Below are 14,641 nucleotides of genomic sequence, written 5' to 3' on the forward strand. Positions count from 1 at the left end.
ATTGGGTCTGTTATTTTGGTTTCATTTGACGTCATATCTCTATACACTTCAATTGACCATCAAAAAGGTATCTCTGCGGTTCAGAGCATGCTGGATATGTCATCACTGACATCTGAGGCCTGTTCTTTCATCATTAGACTTCTCACAATTGTACTTGAGTTTAACTATTTTATTTTTTTCAGGACACTTATTATGTCCAAAAACAGGGCATGGCGATGAGGTCAAACCTGGCCCCAACGTACGCCAATATCTATATGCGCCGATTTGAGGAAGATGTCGTCTATGGCTCCCACCATGCCCAGCACATCAGGGGGTGGTAGAGATACATAGACGACATCTTCCTCATCTGGTCTGGCACTGAACAACAACTGCAAGACTTCCACCGATATCTGAATAGTGTAGACGAAGAGCTGCAGTTTATTGTCACCTATTCGGATGTCGCTGTCCAGTTTCTTGATGCCAACGTTATAGTGTCTAATGGGTCTTTAATTACACAACTTTATACAAAACCAACAGATAGAAACATGACGTTGAGGTATGAGAGTTGTCACCCCCGCAGCATGGTGAAACATTTACCATATTCACAATTCTTGAGGGCAAGGAGGATAGTCATAGAATATAATACCTTGGACATAACGGTTGATGATATGATTTCTAAATTCAAGCAACGAGGGTACCCTAGTACATTATTAGCAGCACAGAAACAAAAAGCGTTAGCTTTAGACAGGGATTCCCTATTGCAGGCTAATAATAAAAGGAAGACAGAGAACAGAGTTACATTTGTATCTACCTACTCTGAGTACAGCAGTGATATAAACAAGATCTTGAGGAGGCATTGGCCAATTTTAAGGGGCTGCAAAAAGGTGGTGCCGGAATTTAGGACACCCCCCCTATGCGCTTATCGGAGAGGTAAAAATATCAGAGACCAGCTAGTGAGAGCTGACTTTGGACCCAAGATAGTTACTAGGCAAACTACGTTGGCACCATCGGGCACTGGATGTTTCCCGTGCCTTCATTGTGTCAACTGTCGTTTCATTTGCAGATCTAGGATATTCACACATCCTAATACGGGATTAACATACCCCATTAAGTTCCATCTGTCATGTGACTCTACTTTTGTAGTGTACGTTCTCTCCTGTCCTTGCCAGTTACTATATGTAGGCGAAACCTCAACGGATCTAAAGACCAGGCTCAATAATCACCGATTTACTATTAGAAAGGGCCGTACAGATCTTCCAGTACCAAGGCATTTTGCATTAAAAATACATAATGAAAAAGATCTAAGATGCTGGATCATAGACCAGATGCAAATGCCCCGTAGGGGTGGTGACCGTATAGCTCTACTTAAAAAGAGAGAATCATTTTGGATTCAGACTCTAAACAGTCTACATCCTAATGGACTAAATATAGACTCTAGGTATGGAGGTGGTATGTGAAGAGGCTTGTTTGCCTATATAGCTGTAGATGAAATGTGAAGTTTTTCTTCCTGCTGGGGACATGTTCATTGATAAAAAATATATTACAAAAAATGAAAATTGAAAAAAGTATTAACAAAAATAACAATGTGTAAAACAAGGGTATAAGGTTCTTTTGGTGTTATATTTATCACTAATATTTCTGTATCATTTCAGGAACACTTGAACTCTGGGGGAAGATATTATGGAAAACTGATGAGCCTGGATGGTGGATGAGGAGCCCACAATGAATCTCTTCCTTTTACTGTGAAAATGTTACGTTTACTCTCTGGGGGTTTGTGCGGTTGTCCCGATTGTATAGAATAGAGGATGTTTGTCTAAAGATAATGATATAGTTTATATTGCTGACTTCTGACCCTTTGTAAACTACTGTTCTGTTACATGTAACTGAGGAGAACCCTCTTAGTCACGGACTGTAGCAGGAATGTGACCCACGGTGCGGATGGCACTGACGTGCTTGCAGCAGTGGGGTTACAATTAGAGGAGGGTTTCCCATCTTGGAAAAGAGGGGACCTTATTTACACTGCTGGTAGTGGGATTTACCCACAGTGACTCTATGTAGAACGGCGCAGGATGTCGGCATTTACTATAGTGACTTTATATATCAACTGGTTATGTTCCCTTTCTTAATATGGCGGTCGCTAGCCCAATAATGACAAAGCGCATGCGCCGCTTTCCTCTACCATCGGAGGACGCGGCAAGTGACTGCAATGTGCGCCGGTTGCGTCACTTTCATGTAACGTTGCTGGTCATGTGCGTCACCGCTGGGACGCCTGCCGATGATGTGTATGCGATCGGGACATGCGCGCTAACATCTCAGAGACTCGCTGAACAGCGCGATAGTATGTGGGCACCATCATTTCCCCCAGGTATTAATTCATTAGTTTATTCCTTGGACACATGTTTATAATTAAAGTTTTAGCACCAATTATGTATGCACATGGAACAACTGCGAATAATCATGTATTCGATGTAATAATATATGATATTTTGCCGCATTATGCACTGTCCTCACTTATAGCACCAGTCACTTTATTAATTATCATGATTATGATCGTTTTATGAATATTTGTATGTCTTTTACACTGATTTTTGTAAAGTATCAATTATGTTGATGTATTAATTGGTACACCTTTATATGTATGCTGTGCACTTTTTATCAATGCTTGAGAAAGGCTCATGTAGATCCGAAACGTCGCTTATTGCCACCACATGGGTGAATAAAAACAACATAATGTTTTACTGAAGAACCGTTTTGGAGTGCAGTCCGATTTTTTTTGCTGTGTATATATATATATATATATATATATATATGGGCCTATAACTGCCCATGTATGCCCCAGGTTTACAATGAGTATATATGTGTATATAGATGCGCCCCAAGTATCTATATACATATATACTTAAATGCCCCCCATAGGGACAGCGTTTAGAGCCAGAAGGTGGGGCGGTTTTTGTTTCCTAACCAACCCCCTCCTAAATGCCAGCTCCTGCAGTGGGGTGGATATGTTTCCAGGTGGCTGGTGACTTCAAAGGCTAAGGGATCAATACATCTGAGGCCTTTTGTTGAGTTTATCAGCCTAGTTACTATGCTCTGCCCCACCTTGTGTTTGTGACATTGCTGGGCGTGTGGTGCTGTTGGCCTCAGGGGGCCAATTGGCTGTCCTGTGTGCAGGCATACGTCACAGTCACACTATGATGTCACATCCCTGAGGATGGGGGGGGGGGCTGTTTCTGAGGCTGATATATGAGCCCCAAGCCAGGAACAGGGGTCTCTTGGAAATGGACTACACACAGAGACACATGGGAACAGCTCCTTGAAGGAAGAGAGGCCGATATGCCCCTGGAGATGGCTGAGTATACCCTGGCATGGCATTGTATCTCTGCCCTTGCAGTGCCAACCATATTTACCCCTTCCCTGCCCAGCAGCATCAACCCCTGTTGGTGAAACCCCCTGCAAATACCCTGGCACTGCATTGCATCTCTGCCCTTGCAGTGCCAACCACATTTACCCCTTCCCTGCCCAGCAGCATCAACCGCTGTTAGTGTAACCCCTGACCTCCCTCCCCATTATCCCTGCATTTACCCCTACCTTGCCAACCCTGTTCCCCTGCTCCTCCCTGCTATACCCCTGCAGCAGCCTTCAGCCTGGTGTATCTGTGGCCTGCATTAACCCTTGCAGGTCCCAGTAAGCCCTGCTACTCACAGTCCGCTGCACCTTGTATTTCCTATTTCCCCTAGGGATAGTTTAGAGCCAGGTTGGGTGGGCTGCTAATGAATGTATGTGTGTGTGTGTGTGTGTGTGTGTGTGTGTGTGTGTACTGTATTAGATAGTTTTGTGGGTGGAATTTGGGAACTGTGTAGTGCAGTGAGTATTGTATTCATGGTGCTGTATTGTGTGTATTGTGCATTGTAGGTTAATAATAAATATATTGTATTATTTGTCTTATACCTACTGTGTAACGTGCTGTTATTAGCGGTAGCTAGCTCAGTTAGGCGCTCGCAGCTAGTTTAGTGATTAGCGTAAGGCAAAGTATTGTATTATTAATATATAAAGGTATAAATAGGCGGCATCATCACTAGACGACTCCTCCTATTTATGAATATTAATTATTGATATTTGCATAAATATTGGTAATTAATATTCCCCCTTTACAATACCCCTCTTGCATATGCTTTTAAGGCTTCCCATACAATTGCTAAATTGTCCGAGCCAACATTAATATCAAGGAACTCTTTTAAACATACAGATATTTTGTCACCTGTGTCTACCTGCTGGAGCCAGAACGGGTTCAAGCGCCATCTAGGTCTGGGGCCCTGTCGTGCAGCTCCCAACTCCAGCACCACTAAAGCTGGTGAGTGATCAGAGAGGCTCCTAGGAAGACAGGAAACCTCCCGGACCTTGTCCAATAACACAGGGGATCCTAACATTGCATCAGTTCTGGACACTGAGTTATGCGAGGAGGAATAGCACGAGCACTGCTGCCCTCCTGGATGTTTGTCCTCTAAATATCACATAGGTCATTTCCATAAGTAATCTACTCAGCGAAGTAGGGGACGGTCCCAGAGTGCCCCCTCCCGGGTGGAACTTATCAAGGGATTTATCAAGATACATATTAAAATCACCTACAATTAGAATAGGAACGCCGGAGATTGAGCAGTAAATTTTAACACTTTTTTCAAGATCTCACTTGAAACATAGAAACATAGAATGTGTCGGCAGATAAGAACCATTTGGCCCATCTAGTCTGCCCAATATATCTGAATCCTATGAATAGCCCCTGGCCCTATCTTATATGAAGGATAGCCTTATGCCTATCCCATGCATGCTTAAACTCCTACACTGTATTTGCAGCTACCACTTCTGCAGGAAGGCTATTCCATGCATCCACTACTCTCTCAGTAAAGTAATACTTCCTTATATTACTTTTAAACCTTTGCCCCTCTAATTTAAAACTGTGTCCTCTTGTGGTAGTTTTTCTTCTTTTAAAAGTATACAGTACGGAGGGGGATGTATACAGTGACCGATATCATTCGGAACTGAAATATGGTGCAGTCAAGACATAGGAATCGTCCCTCAGCATCAATGCATGCTTCATTAGAAGTGAAGGGAAGACTCCTATGTACAAGGACACAGACTCCCCTCCATTGGGTGGAATATGTAGAATGAAACTCATGCGCCATCCATGCTCTGTGTACAAGATGCGTTTTATCTGAAGTGAGATAGGTCTCAGACACGCAGATAATTGCCGGCTGATGGACTTGCAGAGCATGGAAGAGCGCATTACGCTTAGCAGACCGGCCCATCCCCCGAATATTCCAAGCTATAACTTTAAGGGTCCCCATCATCAAACCAATTCCAGAAATGTATTCGACTGTTACTGCGATCTCTTATAACAATGTTACTAGGCCTCATATACCACCCGCCACCTGTCTCAAGTACCCCAAAAACACCCGCCCACCCCCCAACATAGACAAACAAAAATACATTTCTTATTTAAAAAGAAGAACTGGGGTATAAAATACCTGATCTCTGATATATCAGCTAGTCAAAACTGTCAATAGATCAACTATTACAGTAATAACAATTTATTAACCATAAAGCAATATAACAGTATAAAGTGCATCTGTTCCTACAAGAAAGCTGAGGTTATTATAAGATATCACTGAATGCACCTAGCCAGGTATTGCCACGTAGATCTGCTTCATGCGCGTCCGGCCACTGGCATGCATCTTCAGGATTATCAAACATATGTGTCTTATCTTTCGTAACCACCTGCAGTTTTGCCGGGTACAACATCGAGTAAGGAAGCAGTAGAATCCGCAGCCTTTTCTTAATGTCCAGAAAACGAGCCCGTCTCTTCTGAACTTCTGCAGAAAAGTCCGGGAACAGAGAGATCCGGCTGCCCTTTATAGTAAGATCCGTACATTCTCTTGCCCCTTTCAGAATAGCATCCCGATCCCTGAAATGCAGGACCTTAAGCAGTAGTGGTCTCGGTGGCGCCCCCGGTGGTGGAGGGCAAAACGGTACACGGTGCGCACGCTCAACAGCAAAAAACGGAGATAGCTTTTCTTTGCCAAATTTCTCTACCAGCCACTTTTCCACAAATGTAACTGCGTCCGATCCCTCTGCTCGCTCAGGCGCGCCTATCATACGGACATTACTGCGCCTCAGCCTGTTTTCCATGTCATCCGTCTTGGATATAAGCAGTGAAACATTATGGCCTCTTTCAGACGGGCGTTGCGGGAAAAGGTGAGTTGCGGGAACACGCACGATTTTTCCGGGCGAGTGCAAAACATTGTAATGCATTTTGCACTCACGTGAGAAAAATCGGCATGTTTGGTACCCAAACCCGAACTTCTTCACAGAAGTTCGGGTTTGGGATCAGTGTTCTGTGTAGATTGTATTATTTTCCCTTATAACATGGTTATAAGGGAAAATAATAGCATTCTGACTACAGAATGCATAGTACAATAGCGCTGGAGGGGTTAAAAAAAATATAATAATTTAACTCACCTTCGTCCACTTGATCGCGCTGTCAGCTTCTCGTCTGTCTCCTTCTTTGCTGAACAGGACCTGTGGTGAGCATTCATTGCAGGAACAGGACCTGTGGTGAGCATTCATTGCAGGAACAGGACCTGTGGTGACGTCACTCCGGTCATCACATGATCCATCACCATGGTAAAAGATCATGTGATGGATCATGTAATGACCAGAGTGATGTCACCACAGGTCCTGTTACTGCAATGAATGCTCACCACATGTCCTGTTCAGCAAAGAAGGAGACAGACGAGAAGCTGACAGCGCGATCAAGTGGACGAAGGTGAGTTAAATTATTATATTTTTTTTAACCCCTCCAGCCCTATTGTACTATGCATTCTGTATTCAGAATGCTATTATTTTCCCTTATAACCATGTTATAAGGGAAAATAATAACGATCGGGTCTCCATCCCGATCGTCTCCTAGCAACCGTGCGTGAAAATCGCACCGCATCCGCACTTGCTTGCGGATGCTTGCGATTTTCACGCAACCCCATTCATTTCTATGGGGCCTGCGTTGCGTGAAAAACGCAGAATATAGAGCATGCTGCGATTTTCATGCAACGCACAAGTGCGTGAAAATCACCGCTCATGTGCTTAGCCCCATAGAAATTAATGGGTCGGGATTCAGTGCAGGTGCAATGCATTTGGAATACTCGCCCCTGTGAAAGGGGCCTATGAATCGCACGTTGAAGGTCTCGCTTCATTGGCGGCACTTGATCTTCCAAATCGCTTCCACGGACCTCCATTACTCCAATCCTTTCCCTCACTTGTACCTTATCTTGTCTGATAAGCCCAATATCTTCCTTTAGGCGCCCATATTAGTGCTGAGTGAGGCAAGCGCTTTGTTACTTTGCGCTACAGCTGCAAACACATCTTTGATGGTCGGTTCCGTTTCAGCAGCAACCACCCAGTCTGATACTGCACCAAACTCTCGGATTTCCACTGCAGGTACAGCTGGCTCTTCAGTCTTCTGGGCGGTGGACAATGTGGAGACTTCCAGCTCCAATTCATATGCGGAGGACGCCATGGTATGTGCGAACCTCTCTAAGCGCGGCGCTACCTCCGTCTTCTCCACAGGCTGCGCAGCGCCATTTTGTGTCATCAGCTCAGCGCTGCCACAGTCTTTTCCTTCCCTCTCCTTTGCTTTTTGACGCTTCATTTTGCGGCGATTTTTCGGCCAGGTGCGAGGGGAACAGTTCTGCCTTCAATATGGGTCACACTCACTATTAGCAGTTCGTAGGAGTATTCTCAGGATTCTGTGCCAGGAGCTCCGCGCCACAAACCCGATCAGGCCACGCCCCCCCATATCTCCTCTCTCACAGACTGCCCCCCCATATCTCCTCTCTCACAGACTGTTCCCCCATATCTCCTCTCTCACAGACTGCTCCCCCATATCTCCTCTCTCACAGACTGTTCCCCCATATCTCCACTCTCACAGACTGCTCCCCCATATCTCCCCCATCACACAGACTGCTCCCCCATATCTCCTCTCTCACACAGACTGCTCCCCCATATCTCCCCCATCATACAGACTGCTCCCCCATATCTCCTCCATCACACAAACTGCTCCCCCATATCTCCTCTCTCACACAGACTGCTCCCCCATCATACAGACTGCTCCCCCATATCTCCACTCTCACACAAACTGCTCCCCCATATCTCCTCTCTCACACAGACTGCTCCCCCATATCTCCCCCATCATACAGACTGCTCCCCCATATCTCCTCCATCACACAAACTGCTCCCCCATATCTCCTCTCTCACACAGACTGCTCCCCCATCATACAGACTGCTCCCCCATATCTCCACTCTCACACAAACTGCTCCCCCATATCTCCTCTCTCACACAGACTGCTCCCCCATATCTCCCCCATCATACAGACTGCTTCCCCATATCTCCTCTCTCACAGACTGCTCCCCCAAATCTCCCCCATCATACAGACTGCTCCCCCATATCTCCTCTCACACAGACTGCTCCTCCATATCTCCTCCATCACACAAACTGCTCCCCCATATCTCCTCTCTCTCACACAAACTGCTCCCCCATATCTCCTCTCTCACACACACAGAGCGCTCCACCGTATCTTATCTTCTCTTATATTACCTTCTCCTCTCTCTCACACACACGCCGCCCTCCGAGTCCTCTTGTTCTCCTCACACTCTTCTAGTATTAGATAAGCCCCTCCCCCTTTACACGCCCACTCCGGTCACTGGTATATATACTGTCTTGCATATTTCACTCTTGAACTGTTACTGACTCATTACTGATTACTCAGCAGCAGGAGATGCAGGAGAAGATGAGCCTTTCTCCGGCCGAGGGCTGCTCTGAGGTAATCTATGTACAAAGTGGCGGCTCACGCCGGGTCTGCTGGGGCTTGTGGTTCTCCTCTATCACTGTAGCTGTGCTCTGCAGGTTGTTCTGGGACTTGTGGTTCTCCTCTGTGTTACTGTAGGTCTGTACTGTAATGTACCATCCGCAGAGCAGAGTGTTAGGTCTGATAGGCAACTGCGAGTTATTCTGGGACTTATGGTTCTCCACATGGTTGTCTGCCGCTCCATTCATAGGCCCCTGTTCTTGGCCCCAGTGGTCCGACCTCTGCCTATCGGATTCTTAAAGGGGTTTTACCTTCTCATACATATCACTAGGTTTTGCCACCAGTGTCAGGTGAGTGCTGGTCCGGCTCCCAGAACAGGCCCCCTTAAATAAAGGAGAGGGCCCCCGCATGCTTGGTGTTCTCTCCATTCACAGCTATTAGACTTCTGAAAAGAGACGAGAGCGCGTGCAATTATTTCCCTTAGCGCTGAAGGGAGAGTGCACTGCGCATGCGTGGCCGAGTCTCCATTCACTGCTATGGGACCACCTGAAATAGGTCAGACAGTGCTCAGCTATCTTTGTATCTCCCATATGGAGACTGCGCATGCGCTGCCGCTCTCTGGTCACTTCGGAGGACCCAGGGGTGGGACCTGCACCTATCTGACCTTGATGTAGTGTCTGAGATGGGAATACCCCTTTAACCCCTCTAAGGCCACCTGCACATGTTGTGTATTACCGCCAGTAGATGGGATTGAAATCCTCTTTACGTGTCGTGGAAACGCTCCACACGATCACTGACTTCCGGAACGGATAGAATTAGATTTTATATCGAGCGGATGTCATGCAGAAAATCCCCCTTGACTTCAGTAGAGAGGTGATAATCTGCAGGAATAATTGCTGATATGGATATTGATGCAGATGATTTGCTGTGAATCTACAAAATCCCCAAGTCCTATATTGGGGGGAAAAAATGTAAAAAAATACTTGACCCCAGTGTTTTCCTGGTCTGGTCCTCTGTACCACTCGTCCTCCTGATCCTAAAGTGACCAACATGGCGATCGCCAGGGGAGGTGAATATTATTTTTATATTTTCTCTGCAGGTTTAGTGCAGATTTTCCACGTCCCGTGCAGGTGGCCCTAGGGCTCACGCACACGGCCATTGGCGGCCGGGGACCGCAAACAGCAGGACCGCAATATACAGGCCTCGGACGCGGGCGCACAGTAGCACGGATGCGGACCCGTTCATTTGAATGGGTCCGGAATCCGGAAGATACGGTGCGCATCGGATCAGATTTTCAGATCAGAAACCTGCGGAAGCACTACAGCCTCTGCACCGGATTGAGGACCCCATTCAACTAAATGGGTCCATGTCTGCGGACGGTGGGCACAATGGGTCTGCAGCACGGGCCTTGCTGGCACATGTTCGTGTGCATGAGCCCTTAGGCTGAGTTCACACTGCAGATTTGGTCCACGGATTCTGCGCCGAAACCTCCTGCCTCGCCATTCAGGAGGCCGCAGATTATTGACACATGGACATTTCCCTTCTTGCTGCGGTTTCCATGCTGACACCACTGCAGTCCGCCGGCCGATTAGTCCTATTGAATGGAGCTAAAACTACGAGCAGACCGCCGTGAAGGGCGAAGCCAGAGGGCTCCTGCTGTGGGGGATTCTGACACTGGTAAAATCCGCCATAGGAGCCGAGGCTAAGGATAGTGTCAGACAAGCGCGTTCAGTCCAGGAAACACGCTCCATGTGTGAGGGTTATGCCCCCGTGACACGGACTCATGTATAACGCTGGGGGCACATTTACCGCGGCGCCCCTGCCTGACCTCCACTGTAATGAATCGTACTAACGGCTTTATGTGAGTACAGTTCACTGCGGCGGAGGTCCGGCAGGACCCCACAGTATTATAAAGCATTATAACTAGGGCTGCAGCTATCGACTATATTTGTAATCAAGTATTCTATCAATTAATCCAACGATTAATCGAGTACTCTAATAACAAACAACTAATTAACAGAACGTTTTTCTTTATAAAAACTCATCAGCCCCTGTGCCATCAGCTTTTCCCCCCGTAGTGCCATTAGGCTGCCTCAGTTATCACTGTGGTGTTACATAGGACTGTAGGTGACAGGGACTGCATTATTTGTAAAAAGGGGCGTGTTCACAGGTTGGCGGGGGGGCAATACTCGGCTTGCCCCGGGTGCTGGCAACCCACGCTACGCCACTGGAACTCTGCCCTGTATGTTCCCTGCTGCTTGCTACCCCTCCTCAATTACACCCCTGTATAATGTACCCTGATACCCCTCAGTTATATGATACTGTATAACTGAGGGGTATCAGGGTAAATTACAGGGGGTAATATAACTGAAGGATCAGGGTAAATTATACAGGGGGTAAAACTAAGGGGTATTAGGGTACATTATTATACAGGGGTAATATAACTGAGGAGGGCTATCTCAGGCAACATGATGAATGGGGTAATATAACTTATATAATATAAGTTATATTACCCCTGTATAATAATGTACCCTGATACTCCTTAGTGTATTTGTGTGTGTGTGTGTATATATATACATACACACACACACACACTATATATATATATACATACACACGCGCACGCCTATGCCAATTCCAGAAATGTATTCGACTGTTACTGCGATCTCTTACAACAATGTTACTAGGCCTCATATACCACCCGCCACCTGTCTCAAGTACCCCCAAAATACCCGCCCACCCCCAACATAGACAAACAAAAATACATTTCTCCTTTAAAAAGAAGAACTGGGGTATAAAATACCTGATCTCTGATATATCAGCTGTCAAAACTGTCAATAGATCAACTATTACAGCAAGAACATTTATGAACCATAAAGCAATATAACAGTATAAAGTGCAGAAGTTGCTACAAGAAAGCTGAGGTAATGATAGGACAGCGCTGAATGCACTTTGTCAACTCCGGTATTGGCGCGTCCGGCCACTGGCATGCATCTTCAGGATTATCAAACATATGTGTCTTATCTTTCGCAACCACCCGCCGTTTTGCCGGGTACAACATCGAGTAAGGAAGCAGTAGAATCCGCAGCCTTTTCTTAATGTCCAGAAAACGAGCCCGTCTCCTCTGAACCTCTGCAGAAAAGTCCGGGAACAGAGAGACCCGGCTGCCCTTTATAGTAAGATCCGTACATTCTCTTGCCCCTTTCAGAATAGCATCCCGATCCCTGAAATGCAGGACCTTAAGCAGTAGTGGTCTCGGTGGCGCCCCCGGTGGTGGAGGGGGAAACGGTACACGGTGCGCACGCTCAACAGTAAAAAACGGAGATAGCTTTTCTTTGCCAAATTTCTCTACCAGCCACTTTTCCACAAATGTAACTGCGTCCGATCCCTCTGCTCGCTCAGGCACGCCTATCATACGGACATTACCGCGCCTCAGCCTGTTTTCCATGTCATCCATCTTGGATATAAGCAGTGAAACATTATGAATCACACGTTGAAGGTCTCGCTTCATTGGCGGCACTTGATCTTCCAAGTCGCTTCCACGGACCTCCATTACTCCAATCCTTTCCCTCACTTGTATCTTATCTTGTCTGATAACCCAATATCTTCCTTTAGGCGCCCATATTAGTGCTGAGTGAGGCAAGCGCTTTGTTACTTTGCGCTACAGCTGCAAACACATCTTTGATGGTCGGTTCCGTTTCAGCAGCAACCACCCAGTCTGATACTGCACCAAACTCTCGGATTTCCACTGCAGGTACAGCTGGCTCTTCAGTCTTCTGGGCGGTGGATAATGTGGAGACTTCCAGCTCCAATTCATATGCGGAGGACGCCATGGTATGTGCGAACCTCTCTAAGCGCGCCGCTACCTCCGTCTTCTCCACAGGCTGCGCGGCGCCATTTTGTGTCATCAGCTCAGCGCTGCCACAGTCTTTTCCTTCCCTCTCCTTTGCCTTTTGACGCTTTATTTTGCGGTGATTTTTTGGCCAGGTGCGAGGGGAACAGTTCTGCCTTCAATATGGGTCACACTCACTATTAGCAGTTCGTAGGAGTATTCTCAGGATTCTGTACCAGGAGCTCCGCGCCACAAACCCGATCAGGCCACGCCCCCCCATATCTCCTCTCTCACAGACTGCCCCCCCATATCTCCTCTCACACAGACTGCTCCCCCATATCTCCCCCATCACACAGACTGCTCCCCCATATCTCCCCCATCACACAGACTGCTCCCCCATCACACAGACTGCTCTCCCATATCTCCTCTCTCACAGACTGTTCCCCCATATCTTCTCTCTCACAGACTGTTCCCCCATATCTCCTCTCACACAGACTGTTCCCCCATATCTCCCCCATCACACAGACTGCTCCCCCATATCTCCCCGATCACACAGACTGCTCCCCCATATCTCCTCTCACACAGACTGCTCCCCCATATCTCCCCCATCACACAGACTGCTCCCCCATATCTCCCCCATCACACAGACTGCTCCCCCATATCTCCTCTCACACAGACTGCTCCCCCATATCTCCTCTCACACAGACTGCTCCCCCATATCTCCTCTCACACAGACTGCCCCCCATATCTCCTCTCTCACAGACTGCTCCCCCATATCTCCTCTCTCACAGACTGCTCCCCCATATCTCCTCTCTCACAGACTGCCCCCCCATATCTCCTCTCTCACAGACTGCTCCCCCATATCTCCTCTCTCACAGACTGCTCCCCCATATCCCCTCCATTATACAGACTGCTCCCCCATATCGCCTCTCTCACAGACTGCTCCCCCATATCTCCTCTCTCACAGACTGCTCCCCCATATCTCCTCTCTCACAGACTGCTCCCCCATATCTCCTCTCACACAGACTGCTCCCCCATATCTCCTCTCACACAGACTGCTCCCCCATATCTCCTCTCACACAGACTGCTCCCCCATATCTCCTCTCTCTCTCACACAGACTGCTCCCCCATATCTCCTCTCTCACACAGACTGCTCCCCCATATCTCCTCTCTCACACAGACTGCTCCCCCATATCTCCTCTCACACAGACTGCTTCCCCATATCTCCTCTCTCACACACAGACTGCTCCCCCATATCTCCTCTCTCACACAGACTGCTCCCCCATATCTCCTCTCACTCTCACACAGACTGCTCCCCCATATCTCCTCTCTCACACAGACTGCTCCCCCATATCTCCTCTCTCTCTCACACAGACTGCTCCCCCATATCTCCTCTCTCACACAGACTGCTCCCCCATATCTCCTCTCTCACACAGACTGCTCCCCCATATCTCCTCTCTCTCTCACACAGACTGCTCCCCCATATCTCCTCTCTCACACAGACTGCTCCCCCATATCTCCTCTCTCACACAGACTGCTCCCCCATATCTCCTCTCACACAGACTGCTTCCCCATATCTCCTCTCTCACACACAGACTGCTCCCCCATATCTCCTCTCTCACACAGACTGCTCCCCCATATCTCCTCTCTCACACAGACTGCTCCCCCATATCTCCTCTCACTCTCACACACAGACTGCTCCCCTCATATCTCCTCTCTCTCACACACAGACTGCTCCCCTCATATCTCCTCTCTCTCTCACACAGACTGCTCCCCCATATCTCCTCTCTTACACAGACTGCTCCCCCATATCTCCTCTCTCACACAGACTGCTCCCCCATATCTCCTCTCTCACACAGACTGCTCCCCCATATCTCCTCTCACACAGACTGCTTCCCCATATCTCCTCTCTCACACACAGACTGCTCCCCCATATCTCCTCTCTCACACAGACTGCTCCCCCATATCTCCTCTC

At 47.6% G+C, this 14,641-nt stretch overlaps 1 protein-coding gene across 1 annotated transcript in view; it reads left to right on the forward strand.

The window, feature by feature from the left end:
• Nucleotides 1-8,796: 8,796 nt before the first annotated feature.
• LOC122940197 (C-type lectin domain family 2 member D-like) overlaps nucleotides 8,797-14,641 on the forward strand; it is a 59,715-nt gene continuing 53,870 nt past the window's right edge. Inside the window, exon 1 of the mRNA XM_044296639.1 lies at nucleotides 8,797-8,849. Coding sequence (XP_044152574.1) covers nucleotides 8,805-8,849 — 45 coding nt within the window. The 5' untranslated portion in view covers nucleotides 8,797-8,804. The remainder of the gene's footprint in view (nucleotides 8,850-14,641) is intronic.

This window comes from Bufo gargarizans, chromosome 6 (genome assembly GCF_014858855.1).
Source record: "Bufo gargarizans isolate SCDJY-AF-19 chromosome 6, ASM1485885v1, whole genome shotgun sequence".
Taxonomy (NCBI): domain Eukaryota; kingdom Metazoa; phylum Chordata; class Amphibia; order Anura; family Bufonidae; genus Bufo; species Bufo gargarizans.